Source organism: Lissotriton helveticus, chromosome 7, assembly GCF_964261635.1.
Source record: "Lissotriton helveticus chromosome 7, aLisHel1.1, whole genome shotgun sequence".
In the NCBI taxonomy this organism is placed as follows: domain Eukaryota; kingdom Metazoa; phylum Chordata; class Amphibia; order Caudata; family Salamandridae; genus Lissotriton; species Lissotriton helveticus.
In genome coordinates, this window is record NC_136068.1 from 1,569,341,083 (window position 1) to 1,569,359,098 (window position 18,016).

Consider the following 18,016-nt stretch of genomic DNA (forward strand, 5'->3'; position numbering starts at 1 on the left):
AGCTAAGAAGGCTTTACGACGCAAATCATAAAAAAGATATGGGGAAACTGAGGAGCAGCTGGAGAGTAATTAGATAGTAAGCAGTGCAGTTTTTATTTTTATTTTTGGAAAAGGAAAGTGGTTATTCTGTTGCTATATCAAGCAGAGAACAAGGGGCCATATTATCAAGAAAGGGCGAAACGTTATCGCCACTTTTATCGGCAGGAAATTGCCGCTAAAGCGACGATAATGGCCTTGATAATATGCCCTTATGAATTCCCATAGAAGCCCAGGTTAACACCAGAACCTGGGCTTCTATGGGCATTCACAAGGGCATATTATCAAGCCCATCATCGCCCCTTTAGCGGCAGTTTCCTGCCGATAAAAGCGGCGATAATGTATCGCCTTTTCTTGATAATATGGGCCAAAGTTCAATAACTTGGCTGCATGAGCTCCAAAGACATATCTCCCATAATGTCCTTTTTTAAGGTATGGAAACTCAGAATATTTTCCTTCAGGAGATAAAGTCATACTCAGTTTTGTTGACTGTCTGTTTGCGGGCCCCTGTATCAGTTCCTGCGAGGGATCATTGTGAAGGTCTGTTAGTCTGAGGGCCTGATTAAGATTTCGGCGACGGGTTACTCTGTCACAACAGTGATGAATATCCCGTCTGCTGAAATATAAATTCTATAGGATAATATGGGATTTATATTTTGGTGGGCAGGATATCCGTCACCGTTGTAACAGAGTAACCCGTCGCCGAAATCTAAATCAGTCCCTAAGACTGCTCTTCTTCAATAAGGTTTCTTAAGCCAACCACTTACATAATATTTCCATTCCTGCAATCTTTATGAAAGATTAAGCCCCTCCTCATTTCGTTACTATTCTCAAGCCTTCTCTTTCCAAAGGAATGTTTCCTTCATCATTGAAAACTGGGATTATTTTCTTGGTTACGGAAAAGCTGATCCCCGAGAGCACTGTTCTTTTTAACTTTCATCCGATATCTAGGTTATCCTCCCAGATAAAGACGATTGAGAAAGCTGTTGCCAGCCAATTGAGGTCTTTTTAGAACCTAGCCAGCATATAAATCCTTTCCTTCAATCGAGGTTCTCCTGGACAGTGGTGAAGCCATTGGCACCTTAGCTGTGCGATTTCACCCTCTTGAGGTGGAAGCCGGGAGGTCCTCCTTTACTGCTTTTCTCCTAAGTGTTTAACCTATTTGCCACTCGTAACCTTGCTTGATCTAAAAAGCATTTTATTTTATTTTCATTCTGTGTCTGGCACCTCAGCTTGATTCACAAAGCGTTCCACCTTGCCAGTTAACTTTTCACATCTTACCGTTGCCTGGGCCACTCTCAGCTGAGCATCGACGCTGAGAGCTCGGTCCTGGGGAGCCGAAGTTTTTACAGCGGCCATATTGGGGGTGTTTAAGCGCTCTGACGCGCTCTAGCTGCCTATAAAAGAGGCATTCTTGTTCCCGGCATTCGACTTAGCTGTGCGATTTCACCCTCTTGAGGCGGAAGCCGGGAGGTCCTCCTTTACTGCTTTTCTCCTAAGTGTTTTAACCTATTTGCCACTCGTAACCTTGCTTGATCTAAAAAGCATTTTATTTTATTTTCATTCTGTGGTCTGGCACCTCAGCTTGATTCACAAAGCGTTCCACCTTGCCAGTTAACTTTTCACATCTTACCGCTGCCTGGGCCACTCTCAGCTGAGCATCGACGCTGAGAGCTCGGTCCCGGGGAGCCGAAGTTTTTACAGCGGCCATATTGGGGGTGTTTAAGCGCTCTGACGCGCTCTAGCTGCCTATAAAAGGGGCATTCTTGTTCCCGGCATTCGACTTAGCTGTGCGATTTCACCCTCTTGAGGCGGAAGCCGGGAGGTCCTCCTTTACTGCTTTTCTCCTAAGTGTTTTAACCTATTTGCCACTCGTAACCTTGCTTGATCTAAAAAGCATTTTATTTTATTTTCATTCTGTGTCTGGCACCTCAGCTTGATTCACAAAGCGTTCCACCGTGCCAGTTAACTTTTCACATCTTACCGCTGCCTGGGCCACTCTCAGCTGAGCATCGACGCTGAGAGCTCGGTCCCGGGGAGCCGAAGTTTTTACAGCGGCCATATTCGGGGTGTTTAAGCGCTCTGACGCGCTCTAGCTGCCTATAAAAGGGGCATTCTTGTTCCCGGCATTCGACTTAGCTGTGCGATTTCACCCTCTTGAGGCGGAAGCCGGGAGGTCCTCCTTTACTGCTTTTCTCCTAAGTGTTTTAACCTATTTGCCACTCGTAACCTTGCTTGATCGAAAAAGCATTTTATTTTATTTTCATTCTGTGTCTGGCACCTCAGCTTGATTCACAAAGCGTTCCACCGTGCCAGTTAACTTTTCACATCTTACTGCTGCCTGGGCCACTCTCAGCTGAGCATCGACGCTGAGAGCTCGGTCCCGGGGAGCCAAAGTTTTTACAGCGGCCATATTGGGGGTGTTTAAGCGCTCTGACGCGCTCTAGCTGCCTATAAAAGGGGCATTCTTGTTCCCGGCATTCGACTTAGCTGTGCGATTTCACCCTCTTGAGGCGGAAGCCGGGAGGTCCTCCTTTACTGCTTTTCTCCTAAGTGTTTTAACCTATTTGCCACTCGTAACCTTGCTTGACCTAAAAAGCATTTTATTTTATTTCCATTCTGTGACTGGCACCTCAGCTTGATTCACAAAGCGTTCCACCTTGCCAGTTAACTTTTCACATCTTACCGCTGCCTGGGCCACTCTCAGCTGAGCATCGACGCTGAGAGCTCGGTCCCAGGGAGTTTTTACAGCGGCCATATTGAGGGTGTTTAAGCGCTCTGACGCGCTCTAGCTGCCTATAAAAGAGGACGGCCTCCCTCCGCGCAGAGGACGTGACCAGCGGACGCACCGGACTCACGCCGGAGTCATGCCAGAGTCCTGCCCGTCTGCGCCCGTCAGCGCCAAGGAGGCGCCGGCAGCCGGGCAGGCTGATCAAGTCTCCGGCCATCGGGTAGGTAGTTTTCCATACTCCCTACAGTCATTGATATCTGCTAAACCCCCGCCCATGCCATGTAATCATACTCTCACCCCTGAGCGGGTTCTGGAAGCCTTTGCGTGTCAGTGCATTGGAAATCTGGCCCCTCGCAAAAAACACTCTAGGCCTGTCAATTGTATACCCTTTCGGTCGACTACAGAGATCGGGTTTCTGATTAATGTTAGATCGCTCATCAAAAACAACTTTGCCTTTAGGGATTTTGTCTCCGAGAGAAAACCTCTTTGTGTGTTCATTACGGAGACCTGGGCTACCGACCATTCCGGACCAGACCTTTTGAATGCCATTCCGGAGGGCTACTCTTTGTAGCCCTCCGGAAAGAGAGGCGAAGGGGGGTGGAATTGGGATTTTACACAGATCTGCAGTCAGATGCAAAACTGAGCACTTATCCTCCCCCAGTGATCACTATCAGGCCCTTTTCTTCGCCCTGAACCCCTCCCCCTCTAATACCTTCGCTGGGATCCTGATCTACAGTCCTCCCGGTCCCAGGTCAGAATTCTGTCAAAACCTTATTAAGGTTCTGGAGCCCTACCTAGACAGACCCAACTTTACCATCTTGGGAGATTTTAATTTCCATCTCGAGAAGGACAATTCTACTGATACTGCCCTCCTGCTGGACCTACTAGCCTCATACGGCCTGAGCCAGAGAGTGGATGGCTGCACCCACACAGCCGGACACACCCTGGACGGGGTCTTTACCAACGACCCTAGGGTGCAGACAGGGACTCCCCTCCCGCTCTCCTGGTCAGATCATATGGCCATTCCCTTTGGTTTTATATATTCTAATTCCATCCTAGCCCCTGCAAACCCCAGTAAGTGGGAACTTAAAAGAAATTTTAAAGGAATAAATTGTGACACACTAGCCCCTCTGCTGTCCAACCACAGCCTGCTACCTATAAGGAACACACATAGTGCTGCGCTTGACTTGCAAAACTCTATCCTGAAGGCAGTAGATAAACTGGCCCCCATCAAGCCACACTACTCTGCCAGAAAATGCCCTTCGGCGCCCTGGTTCTCTGACACCCTCAGGTCCCTTAGGCAGGGATGTAGGAGCCAGGAGAGAGCTTGGAGACTTCATTTAGATCCTGAAGAAAAGCAAAAACATAAGATCCTACTTAAAGAATACAAATCTGCGGTGCTTGTGGAAAAGAAACAACACTTCTCTAAGATGACCACTTCCCTTAGCTCCACCAGGGAGTTGTTCAAAATCATTGACTCCCTGTCAGCCCTGCAATCTCCAGACCCTACTGTGGCGTCTCAGGACCTCTGCAACCAGATATCCACTTTCTTTCATGTAAAGATAACCGATATCTATTCCAGTCTAGAAGCTCTTAATCAGGAGTCAGAACCCCCGGCTACCTCTGTTCCACCTCTTGCAGAAGAAGATCCCACCGAAGTATCTTATGACACTCTCAACAACTTCCCTCAGCTTACGCTAGAACAACTCAATCTGCACCTAGATAAGCTGAAGTCAGGCTCTCCCCTGGACCCTTGCCCCTTAAGATCTTTAAGGAATGCAGAGATGTTCTTCTTCCTGCTTTCCTTGTAGTAATCAATCTCTCAATTCTGGAAGGTGCCTTTCCCACCTCCTGGAAAATGGCCATAGTTAAGCCTCTTCTTAAAAAGCCTCATTGGACCCCGGTATCTTAAAAAACTATTGGCCTGTCTCCTTGCTTCCTGCCCCTGCAAAAATGTTAGAGGCCCATCTTAACATCCATTTGAGTGCCTTCCTGGAGAACGCCTGCCTTCTTGACCCCTCCCAACACGGTTTCCGCAGGGCGCATAGCACCGAGTCCGCTCTCACAGTTGTCACCAATAACATCCGTGCTAAGGTCGACAGTGGCCAGACTACCCTTCTGGTCCTGCTCGACCTCACAGCCGCATTTGACACCCTATCTCCCTCCATCTTAGTTAAACGTCTCAAGGAGATAGGAGTGAACGGGCCGGCGCTCAGCCTATTGAAATCTTTTCTGGACGACCGTGTACAAAGAGTCAAGCTGGGCGACTTTCTCTCGCCAGTAAAACCGGTGCAGTGTGGGGTCCCTCAGGGGTCATCCCTGAGCCCCACACTCTTCAACATTTATGTAACACCGCTTGCCAGACTCGTAAGATCTTTTGGGCTGGAAGCCTTATCCTATGCCGATGATACCCAGATCATGGTCTCCCTTTCACACTCTGCCGACATCACAGCCCGGAATTTCAGAAACTGCATGGAAGCAGTTGCTGGCTGGATGGTGAGGAATTTCCTCAAACTGAATGGGGAAAAAACTGAGGTGCTGATCTTCGGTGGCAAGGAAGAGATATGGACAATGGACTGGTGGCCTCCTGCCCTTAGGGTTTGCCCTAAGCCCTCTCAGTCTGCCCGAAATCTAGGTGTCATTTTTGACAACAAACTCTCTTTCGACAAACAGGTCAGCAGGACGATCTCCACCTGTTGTGGAGCCCTTAGAACCCTGAGGAAGTTGGTGCACTATCTTTCCCCAGAGGCCCGGAAAACTGCTACAGTAGCACTAATCTCCTATAGGTTAGATTATTGCAACGCACTGTACTTGGGTATTAATAAACAGCAGGTACAACGCCTGCAAGTGGTACAAAATGCAGCTGCTCTGTTTGTCGCTGACGCCCCTAGACTTTCATCAGCAACCCCCATTAGGAGGGATCTTCACTGGCTCCCCATGCAGGCCAGGATAGAGTTCAAGGTTCTTTGTCTTACTCACCGTGCCTTGTATGCCGGTGGATCGGAAGATCTCAAATCCTTGCTAACACCTTATACCCCTGGTAGGGTCCTTCGATCGACCAACAAAAATCTTTTGGTGATCCCCAGAATCTACAAAGCCAGATTGGGCAGGAGGTCTTTTCACTCCCTTATCCCCAAGATCTGGAATACCCTTCCGTCGGATATTAAAGGTCAGTCGACCTAATCTCTCTTTCGAAAAGCCCTAAAGACTTGGTTCTTCAGGAAGACCTATCTGTAATTCCTTCCCCTTTCCTCACAGCCTATTCCATCGTCAGCACCTTGACGCCTACGGGCAATGTCGCGCTGGATAAATCCCTTTTCAATTCAATTCAATTCAATTAGCTGCTCAATGTGAAGAGCAACGTGTGGGTGGGTCTGCCTACGTGTGCCCTGCTTAGTTTGTAAGTGGATCTGCAATCACTGTACTCCTGCCTAGGAAAGCCACTAGCAGCCTGAATGTATTGGTCCTGCTGTCAGACCACTGCTCAGGGTCCCACTGGTGGTTTGGGCCAAGTTTAAGGTCTGGTTTCTGACTTTTAATAAGCCAGTCAGGTTAGAACAACTCACTTATACGGTATCAAAATGAGCCACTCAATGCCAGTGGTTCACACTTGTTTGGCCGTCAAACCCTGGTACGAAAGGACATCACACCTGTTGAAACGACCAGTACACAAAACTGGGCATTTTCCACTGCTGCCAGCGCGCTCCGGAATTAACCATGTCCTCTGTGTGGAAATTGAAAACGTTCCTATTTCAGAAACATTTTTCATGCTATTTATTATGTGATATTGTATGGGAAAGTTGACCTGAGATATATCCTATTTTTGTTCTGTGACGCATTCCATTATTTTGTATTGTTACACTACATTGTACTATATTTTCTTTGCACAGTTGCACAGCAGCCAGAAGCCATTGTTTGGCACGGTGGGGTCTCACACATCAAGGGGTGCCATCTTCAGAAGACTCACTCTTAATGGAACTAAAATGTCTAGGGAGGTCACTCTTAACCACACTCTTTTTAGGGATCTTACACTTTTGGGCGCACATTTTTAATGGAGTGTACCCTTCAGGATTTCACTCTTTTGGAGGATATGCCTGAGCTGCTCACTCACCAGTTTCCACTGTCACATTCTCTGGCTTTTTTAAGAACAAGCCAATCAGCTCCTGCTTCTCATCCGTCGGCACATCTGGAAGAAAAAAAGGGTTTGAGTGAATAGAAGACCAAGCATTTGTTGTGCAACAGACATACATTTGTACAGTTAAATCAAGATAGACACGTCAGTACAGCGCTGTACAGGTAGGACAAGGTGCCATGTGAAATCTAATTGTAAATTTATTGTGGCGATAACTTAACAATCGATCCATTCAGAAGGTCTTGCATTGCTGTCTGCGTCGAAGATGGTCTCTCATCAGTGGGTCTTCTCTCTCTCTGGATGAGGTATGGTCTGTGTATCTCTCTTGGCAATGACTCATCAAACTGAGATATTTATTCCAAGTTTATCTTTCACCACTGGTTTTAAATGCCTAGTAGTTTAATTTTCCTTAGATCTGTTGGTCAGTCAGAGAGCATTAGTCCCGCCTTTCTTAGTTAGCCCAAATTCTGATCTATCTGCTTAGAAGGAATCACAACCTTCCACAGTGTTGGATTTCTTTTTGGGGAGGGTAAAGTGCAGCTGTGTCAGCTAGAATGCCAGCTGATATGTTGTCCATGACTTCTAATGGATATCTAATTTCGGAATTGTTTTCTCCTTTCAAGCAGGTATTGTTGTCTGTAGGATGGGTGTCCACACCTTACTATAGAGGGAGAACACCAATGTATTAGTCTGCAACTTAGGAGGTATGTTACGCTTAACAGCAGTCTTCCTTTGGACTTCTGGCAGCAAGGTTTCCTTCTCACACTTTGTTAGAGCAGAACGGCTTTGAAGACAAATATGCAATTCTAGATCGCTGCAGTATCTTGTGCTCTGTAGAATGGGCTTACAGAAGTCAGTATGCACTTTATTCAACAAGAGGTGCGCCTACATGGTATCGGGGTCTTATGTTGGAGCTCTGAAATGAAGAGTATTCTCCAATTAAAGGCACATTTGTGCCTTGTATATTTCCCTGTTGCCTGAAACAGGTAGTATCCATGACTATTCAGCAGGAATACAAAATAGTTGAAATTCTGATGTTCCCTCCTTCACTGAGGATGTTGATGGTTCATTAGAAAGGCAACATGTCCAACCAGGAGTTCGAAGGAGCTGGAAATGATACAGAAGACCAGACACTGTATAGAAACTGATGATTTTTTTTTACTGAATCTAAATTTAAAAAATTGTCTAAATTCTAGTAAACATGAGAACCTTTAACTCGATGAACCTTGAGTTGGCTTTGAATTACAATGGCTACCAGTCTACTGATTTTCCGGCAGACCACATCTAGCGCCTCTGAAAGCCAAGGGGGGCTTGGGCCGAGCCTCAGGTCTACTGTCTTGTTGACGAGCCTATTTGTTGTGATACAGCCCAGTTTACCCATGGCTAAGCCCGTCATAAATCATTATGGATCCACATATATACGTATGTTCTGGTTTTGTAAGTAAACATGTCCGTTTCTTCAAGTGGCTTTGGGTTTCAAATAATGAAGGATCAGTTCTTCTGAAGCTTGTCTCTTCTGGAGTCCATACTGCTTTATTGTCATGGCAAATCTCAGGCTTCATGCCTGGGCGCCAAGGAGGGGTCTCCTTCCTTTGTCGTGCCTATGTGGGGGCAGATGATCAATAGGTGGATTAGGTTTTAAATGTTGCTCCTGCAAAATATGGTTACATAGATAATGGCTGAAGGTTGGGCCTTCAAGGACACTCTTGTCTAATATTTTCACTCCCTTCTGTTGAGCTTGAATTTGATGTTGCTGGTGCTGTACTATCACATATGCAACACGGTCATTAAGGAGCTGCCCATCCATACAAGCAAACTAGGCTGTCATCCCAGGCATGAAGCTGAGTAAGTCATCAAGTCTATGGAAACAATTGCATAAAAACCACGTGGTCGCTGACTGCATGGTTCGCCTACGCGGCCAGTTCTTGGAAGCTCATCTAAGGCGGCCAATTGAGTCATGTCACTGCTGGGTGTACCCACGTGAAACAGATACTTGAATATGTGCACGTCTCAGTGCTAGAGGTTGCATGGATCCGTTAACCGAGAGGTAAAAGAAGCATGTCTTGGTGATAGACGTACCCAGTTGCTTTAGAGGTTAAGCAGTTTGTTACTGAATTCTTTACATTGTTTGCCTGTAGCTTTCATGAACTGTTTAGTCAAGTACTCCGTACAGTTCCATGGTGATGACACTGGTGCAGAGTTGGCAAAAGACACACAAATGATTGACAGAATGTGGAACAAATCAAACTTTCACCCCAGTCAAGAGATCTGCGTTACATCCATCGTTCTTTTGCTCACTATGCCACCCCAGCTTAGACCCAGCCATATGCAAATCAGTCTTGACCCTGTGCCTCATGCGAACAGTCCAGGTGCAGAGTTGAACACATTACTGAGGATCTATGTTGCAGAGTGTTTGGTCTGAGATTGTGCCACATCCCCATTATTTGTAGTGCTCTGGTCCTCCTCTGTACACTTACCCTCTGCTGCTCCCTGTCCGGCTGGGGCCTCTGTGGATCAAAGAACGAGAATGGGTAGAGGTGAATAACTGATAGATTCATAATCAGACACCTATGATGTGCTTGCAACTAGAGCCACTACCGCTTGCCTCCATAAGCGAATGCCGGTGTCTGTTCAGCATAGTGGCCAGAGCATCACAAATCGCTCCTTGCATTTGCCAAGAAGTGAAGCTGCATGCCTGCGACAGCAGAAACCTTGGCAGCAGGCTCTTCCCCAAAAATAGGACCACAAAGCCAGGTAGAATGCAGCACTCTTCCAGAACATAAGTCTTTAGCACGTGTGCCAAGTTCCCCTTTTATCCCTGTAACCCCCTACTACAAGCTTTTTCACTCCCACCCTCCCCCGTGACCAAATGCAACAGCAAAGCAGAGATAGGTGAGATATCAGGAAGCATTAGGGAGAGGAACGCCAGAAGAATTCGGAGAAACTGGCGAGACTAACAGCAGGCAGAATACATCAGCAAAGTCATAACAAAACACAAAGAAATCCCTGAGTGCGGGCCAAGCAATCATTCTTTGAACGAGGGAGCACGAGCTTTCAAAGATGAGCCATTGGTTTAATAGTTGTGTGAGCTGGCCAATGATGGCCCCGGGGGCAGCATATAATGTCGGCTATTGACAGTTTAATCAAGCAAATGCTGCCTTTACTGGATAATCTGTGTTCATAGGTCCAACCAGTGAGGCAGGCATTAGCAGGGCTTTTTGTAAATGTTAGGGTTCTCTCAGATGTTGGTCAACATTAATCCGTGTGTTTTCTAGAGTCATTGTACTCTAGTGTGGATACCTGTTCTGGTAGAGGGTGATGGTTCATGACACCTTTGGCATATATAACATAAACTCAAATGAGATGTACAGTAAAAAGATAGAGGTATTCATAAATCATATGTCCTTGGGAACTGACAAGAAGCACATGTTTGTAACACGTTCTTGAGGTCCCTGTGGACACCCAGTTCGACAGAACAAATAGTGCTGGCTTAGAATATAGCGTGAACGCTTCATATACAATTGTGCTGTGCCCTGTGATGTACTCTACATCTTTAAGCACAGGAGTAAGAGAAGATCTATAGATACACTATTGTATATTTTAAATCGCTAATGTAATGGAAAAATGTCAGAATCCAATAATAATTGAATGCATTACAAGATTCTATTTCTGCTCGTCGGTTAGTCATGAATCAGCTCATTGATTAGCCATTTGTGATCATTGCTTTCAAAGCATATTGATATTCAGGATCAGTTGCTCAGTGTAAGTTTATTGGTTATTCCAGTGTCAGGTCATTGGTTTATTCAGTGTCAGCTCATTGGCTGCCCAGTGCCAGCTCATTGGCTGTTAAAAGTGAGCTAATTGCCATTTTTTTCGCGCTATATAAAACTTTATAAATAAATACCCAGCGACTACTCAATGGCTGCAAAATGTCAGCTCATTGCCTGTCCAGTATCAGCTCATCAGCTGTGCAGTCCCTGTTCTTATTTGCCTGGTATCAGCTCGTTGGCTGCCCTGTAATTGCTTATTGGCTGCCCAGTAAATGCTCATTGTCTGACCCGTAATTGCTTATTGGCTGCCCAGTAAGTGCTCATTGGCTGACCAGTAATTGTTTATTGGATACCTAGTAATTGCTCATTGCCTACCCAGTAATCCCTAATTGGCTGCCCATTATCGGCCCACTGGTTGGAAGTTTAACCACATTATGGATCTTTTAATGGGGTCCTGCTAAACTACTGACTTCAATCTGTAATTTTGAACAGTGATATTTCAGTTCTCGATATTGTGGTGTATAGCCGTTGGCTGCCTGTATCAGCATATTGACTGTCCAGTATCAATTGACTAAATGCTTCATGAAGAAACATTGACTGCCCAATGTCGGCTTATTGTTTTGTTCACCATTAGAATTGAAATTTAAAAAAAGGTGTAGAAGGAGGTCAGGATACAGAGGACTCGGCCTCCTTTACTCAATCAAACAACCAAGAAGAGTCCCTCTGTGCTGAAAAGGCTATCTTTCCATTATTCTTTATAGATTAGGAAAACAAAGAGTTTTCTTAAAATAACCCTCACCCACCAAGATGTCCGATGGTGGCATGCTCATCATAGGATTCTTCCCATCCTGCTGCGGGACGGTTGTGCTGCGACCGACATAGACGTGGAGATCTTTGTGAGTTCAATACTATAAATCAATAGATGGTATAAGTGTGGGAGGTTCTACTCTAGGGTTAAAAGATACCTGGATAAGTAGTAACTAAATATTTATTCAATCCTCTTGCTGGTATTGTTGAAAATGGGAAAAGGAGGGCGCACGTCTATGTGTGTGTGTCTCACGGTCAACATGTTTCAAGCCATTACCCCATGGCTTTTCGTCAGGACCATAACAATGATCCCTGGTACCACTCCTACTAGTGACACCAATTAGGTCTTCCTAAAAAGTGTTAAGGAAAACATACATACAATACGATACTCAATCAGTAGTTGTTCTTTTAGATATCTTATTAGCTGAAATCTGGCCCCATGAGTCCAACGGGGGAATGGACGCTTGTAGTCAAACAGTTTTCAAAACTACTCCCTTGCCGTGCACATTTTGCCTGCCCTCAGCTCTGATGTAGCGGAGATTCTAAAAGATATCTAAAAAGAACAAATACTGATTGGGTATCATATTGTATGTATGTTTTCCTAGTAGGAGTGGTACTAGGGATCATTAATATGGTCCTGACGAAAAGCCTTGGGGTAATGGCTTGAGACATGTTTACCGTGAGATACACACACATAGACGTGTGCCTCTCCTTTCCCCATTTTTAACACCACCAGCAAGAGGATTGAATAAATATTTAGTTTCTACTGAGCCAGGTATTTATTAACCCTAAAGTAGACCCTCCCACTCTTATACCATCTATTGCTTTATAGTAATCAACTTACAAAGTGCGCCCACGTCTTCATCGATCACATCACACCCCATCCCGCAGCGGGATGGAAAGAACCGTATGATGACGCATGCTACCATGGGACATCTTGGTGGGTGAGGGTTATTTTAAGAAAACTCTTTGTTTTCCCAAACTATAAATAATGGAAATGTAGCCTTGTCCACCATTAGCGCATTAGCCACACAGAAGCATCTCACTGAATGGGCTACATTTAGAATTCTGAGGGTTTTTATTTGGCCAGAATTCAGCTCAATGATGAGGCCAGTATCAGTGCTTCAATTTAACCACTACCAGCCCTTGAATTAGGTCACTATTTGCTGGTTGGATATGCAGAATAAGCTCAATGGTTCCACCAGTATTTGCTGTTTGATTGGGACACGAATAGCCGAAAGGCAGAGAAGGGTATCAACTCTCCACTTGGACCTCTATCATCTCAATGGTTTGGCCAGTAGCCACATGTTGACTGGGCCTTAATCAGCTCAATTATTAGCACAGCTTTAGTGCCTTGGTTGCTACTATTAGTGAGTGGCGTATTTCCATCACATCACCCTCACCTGCTGCCAGGAGGGGTATTTTACTACATTCTTTGGCTGGTGATTAGTGTTGGCAATGCCAGTCTCTCCCTGAGATTAGGACTGGCAGAGTGTGTCCTAACCTGAAGTCTCTGTTCCTTATCACAGCGAATTAGTGAAAAAAAGTCACTTCTTCTCTCCACACACACAGGGGGCACTCCCTAACATGAACCGTCTGTGACCCAGCCCTTCGTATCTTCAGAAGTGTGGTCTAAGCTGATATAAATGTGTCCATTCCGGATATCCCTGCCTCCTCCCACTTTTGGTGTAGGCATGTCCAGTTTGGGATGATTCCTTTTATATCCTGGTGGCAATGCAGCCAGCGAGGGCCAGCACAACAGAGAGGGTGAAGATGGCACTGAGGATGGCAGCATGAGTCTGAATGAAGCGAAGACAATGACTGGCATGCACAGGACATAACAGGAAAGGACAGAGAGACAAAGCATTGGTGCTACGTGCCAAGCACCGGACAGCAACCAGGCCTTTTAAACATCAATTTCCACCAAAAATGTTGGACATGCTTAAAAGAAATTCATGCATCGTAAATGCCCGCCCATGCAGTGACGCCTTCCCCCAGTCACCTGATGCTGGTATGAGCTCATCATGTATGTGAAGTTACCTCCTGATGCCGTTGTATAATTCTCCCCCGTGTACTGACCCGCTTACACTTGCATACACTCTTCTCCTGTACACAGCCCCCCCAACCATGTTATTGCCCCTAGCGCTAAGCACTGGCCCTCTTCCCAACCACCAAATTGGGATCATTCCCTCATTTTTATGCAGTGACCACCTAACACTGATATAAAAACCCTTCCATGTCCACTGACACCCTGACGCTGGTATATAACCCACCTTATACAGGGAGTTACCCCCCACCAACCACCTGATGCTGTTGGAAGTCCGTCTAAACTTAGCAGTGACATCCTTACACTAGTATAACAGCCTTTCATGTATACTGACTGACCCCCTAACAGTGGTACAGTCTCCAGCCCTAAGCAGTGACCCACCCTACAAACCACCTGATACTGATGTACGTCCCCTACTCTGAGTATTGACCTCCACCCCAGCACTAATATAACATCCTTCCACATGCACTGAACCCCTGACACTGGCACCGTCCCCGCCCCCATGCAGTGACCAACCTCCTCCCCAACCATCTGATGGTGTTTTAGGTTCCCTACTCTCAGCATTGAGTACTTAACACTACATCATCTTTCCCCCCGCTCAGTAAGGGTTATATATACCACGCATTTTTCCAGTTGCAAATGACCCAATTCATAAGGCCAGATGTACAAAACTTTTTTTCGTTCGCAAACGGCCCAATTCACAGTATTTAAAGATTTATGGGCCACATGTACGACAGAATCCTTAATTGTGAATTTTTGCAACTTGCAATTAGTAACTCGCAAAATGTGACGTACAAATGTGTCTCAGACACATTTAGCAATCCCTAATGGGGTCACAATTGACCTACCTCATCAATATTCATGACGTAGGTTGCAATTTGCAACCCACTGGGAATCGCAAAAAACACAGGGATGATGGCCTGCTGAGGACAGCACACCACCATGTCTGTGTTTGCTTTTAAATAAAGCAACTTTTAATGTTTTTTTAAATGCAGCAAAGCGGAATGCATTTCAGTGTCGTATATTAGGAGTTGGCAGTGGTCCCGAGAACAACTGCCTGCTCTTAAAAAATGTTTGCTACCATTCACAAAGGGGAAGGGGGCCCAGGGGTATCCCTTGCCAGTTGTCAATTGGCTTACCATCTACTTGAAGTAGGCGGTAAACTGCAAATGTTTAGCAACTGCATTTTGGTCGTAAAATCTTCATACATCCCCCTACGACTCGCTATTAGGAAAGGACGCGCTTGACACACCCCTTCCTAATACCAACTGGCAAACCCTATTTTGTGAGTTGGTAATGTTACTGACTCGCAAAATAGGGTTAGTACATGGCAAACAGCTCTTTACCGGTCGCAAACGGCCCGATTCTCCGTTTGCGAATGCTAAAACGTGTCATACATGTGGCCCACATGTATTTTAACATGAAAGGCATGCAGTTTGAAAGAAAATGAGACGTGTGGTTATTTTGTTTGTAAATCAGGCTACAATCGGCAAGCTCGTGCAGTGGCCCTCCTCCCACCAGACACCCATGCAATCTGCTGCATTGTCCAGTGGCACTGTGCTCTATATATGCACTGCCTTGTGGCACCAGTATATATTCTGCAATAAAGTGTAACGGTATGTTCAAACTGGGCCCACCACAATGACCTCACACACCGAGTGACCCTCTCGCGAGACATAAACTGATTTCGTACAGCACTCTGCAGTCAGTGCAGTTTTCCAAGGTACTGATATGACAAAATACTAAACAATTTGGTGTAAGAACTTGAAAAAGTACACATTGACATAAATACACAACCACGAAACAGACACTGTTCACAAAACGCAGTGAACGATACGCCATGTGCGGGGGACGAGTAAGGCGAGAGAGTCTGACGCCGAACGGGACAGGAGTGCAGACAGAAACCTTTTCACAGTGACAGACTGCAACAAATGTACACTTATGTTTCGAACAATAACACGCAAACTCATGACAAACAGCAGAGCTAGAGAACTCGAGTCCAAATGCTTCTCCGGTAAACTGTATTTTCTCGGGCCATATAATTCACGCCGTTTCCATCCAAATGGCTGCTGATCTCCTCTATACACACGTAGAGCCACTTCTTTCCCGTCATGCTTCACTCTCAAAGTCACAGTACAAACATTAAATATATTTTTCAAAGAACAACAAAAACACAACAGGATACAGACAGGACCCCTGAGACTGCTTTCCCTTAAAAGTGGGAGCAACACTTTACTAATAGCTTCACTCTTATAGGAACAATCGAAAAGATGTCTTTGTATTTTTAAAATAACTAAGGATAACTTTTAGCCTCGTGATCGAATGTGGCAAAAGGATACCAGCACAGCATACTCCATCGGTATTTCTACCCTTAATGAATATCTCCAAATATGCAGGGTGTTTCTAATCTCACTATCAATCACTTGAAGAATTTTTTATTTTTTTAAAGATTTTTTATTGAGGACTTGAAGAATTTGATGCATAAGTCCATCCACTTCCTGTTCTAATATGGAAAGATCAGTCTGCAAATGAAATAAGGTCATATTTATCAACAGTTGTCATGCAACATGAAACAATGGTTCATGTTGCATGAACGGGAGAGAGCTGAAAAGAGCCATATCTACTAAGATACAAAGCTATTCAGCTCTCTCCCTGGGCTGGGTCACTTGTGGACTATGCTGCAAGGGTGCCTGTGATATGGGCAGGATTGTTGTTGAGCAGCAAGGTACACCTTCCTGCACAAAAACAATCCAAACAGGAAATAAGAAGGAGAAATAAACATACACGTTTATACATGATTAAACCTCCTTGTTACACCTCTCTGTGGGAGGCATACCGATCTCACACAATGCCAGCTCTAAAAACCTTAGTAAACCAGAATTAAGTGAACCCAATGGGTAGATGCATGGAAACACCCATGCTCTACCCATAGAACGCCTATTGCTAATAAATGTAATGCAGTGCAAGCTGCGGCGTTGCATTACATTTCTTTACAAATGTATTGACGACCACACCAATCAGGCATTGATTAGCTGTGTGTATCTCAAAAAAGCCTTTGCATTGCCCTGCGACACTTTGTACGATGCAACGACAATGCTAAGGCTTAATAAATCTGGAACTTAGTTTTTTCCTTGCTGCCGCAAGACATTGATGCCAGATGTATGAAGCTGGCTACCAAGCTATGGGCGGATCTTGGCATAGAGCCATACAGCCCATTTTACATCTTGTCTGATGGCACAGCTATTAGCCTTCATCTAGTACACTGAGACAAATCCAATGCTGAAGATGTTCACTGATTAGCTAATTCATGCCCTGAATAAATGCCAATCCATAAAACTAAACTGTTGATCATGGACTTCCATAGCTGCTTTCCCAATAAGCTAGCGAGTTAAGAAATATGTTCTACAACAAAGCAAACCAAATGGATACCTCCCATAGCGATGACGAAAAGCTCTGCTTTGTTGTGGCGCATAGAAAATAGAAAATGCTAATAATACCTGACTGAAAGAAGTCCTTGCTAGACCTAAAATTCAACTGAGCCACAAACTCCAGTAAAGATTCCTTCATTTTCAATTAGCTTAACTGGGCTGAGAATGCCCTGTGGTCCGGAGACAAACTTTGTGATAAGCTGTGTGACTTCCTAAATTCAAAGATTTCCAGTAGCCTCTCCGCCCTGTGGCACAATGTAATCGGCACTGCTCACTTGTCCACGGCTTTTCCTGAGTGAATTGCAGCAGCAACATCTCCTCCTATTAAAGCCAACATCAAGTGCCGACTGTTGTGGTTCCAACCTCCTTGAAGGTTGCGTGCATCCCTGCTCCTCAAAAAGCCTACTCAAGACCCAAAGATTTTTTGAGGAATTCCTCCCAGTTTCTCCATTTCGTCGATCCAGGTCAAACCTTTTGAATTAGCAACGGCAACTCAGAAACAAGCATTTAGTGAAACTGAAAGTTACCTCAGCCTTTGCCAGGCTCGTTTCTGACCGGTGCGAGGGATGGAATCAATACTATTGGTTGGGTTGATCCTTCCAGATGTTCTCCCTGCAGCCTGTCTTGGGTAGTCCTCCGAGGCTTGCCATAGAGCCCCCTTATACAGATGTTAACACGAGTCCCTTGGCAAACTTGATTCTGAATATGTGCTTTGATTCTAAACATAGGCGAGTGACGCGCAGCTGCAATGAGTATACATAGTCTTGCCTTGAAGCACTTACTGCCTCAATGCAGTCACATATTTTGAAAAGTAATGATAATATGCCATGTTATGCCAACTGGCTAAGATGAAGTCTTGGTCAATGCATAGTATGCACTGTGACCTGAAATGTCTGCCAAACATCCTCAGGAAGTCACCAACTCAGAGATCAGTGGTGCAAAAATAAAAGCAGGGTCTGTGACCCTTCAGAGTTTGCAGTATTATAATGCAGTCTACTTGATACAATCAACACCATGTTACATCAGCTTCATTTTCTCCTGGATGCAGCGGGCATACTGATTGCC

General features: G+C 45.2%; 1 protein-coding gene across 2 annotated transcripts in view; it reads right to left on the bottom strand.

Moving 5' to 3' along the window:
* The window catches only part of MYBPC2 (myosin binding protein C2), a 252,762-nt gene that overhangs the window by 139,456 nt on the left and 95,290 nt on the right, over positions 1-18,016 (bottom strand). The window contains exons 3-4 of one of the 2 annotated variants that reach the window (XM_078655074.1): positions 9,377-9,406; positions 6,879-6,953 (exon numbers count right to left, since the gene is read on the bottom strand). In XM_078655074.1, the coding sequence (XP_078511200.1) occupies positions 6,879-6,953; positions 9,377-9,406 (105 nt within the window). The remainder of the gene's footprint in view (positions 1-6,878; positions 6,954-9,376; positions 9,407-18,016) is intronic. The other variant, XM_078655075.1, reaches the window with a different exon arrangement.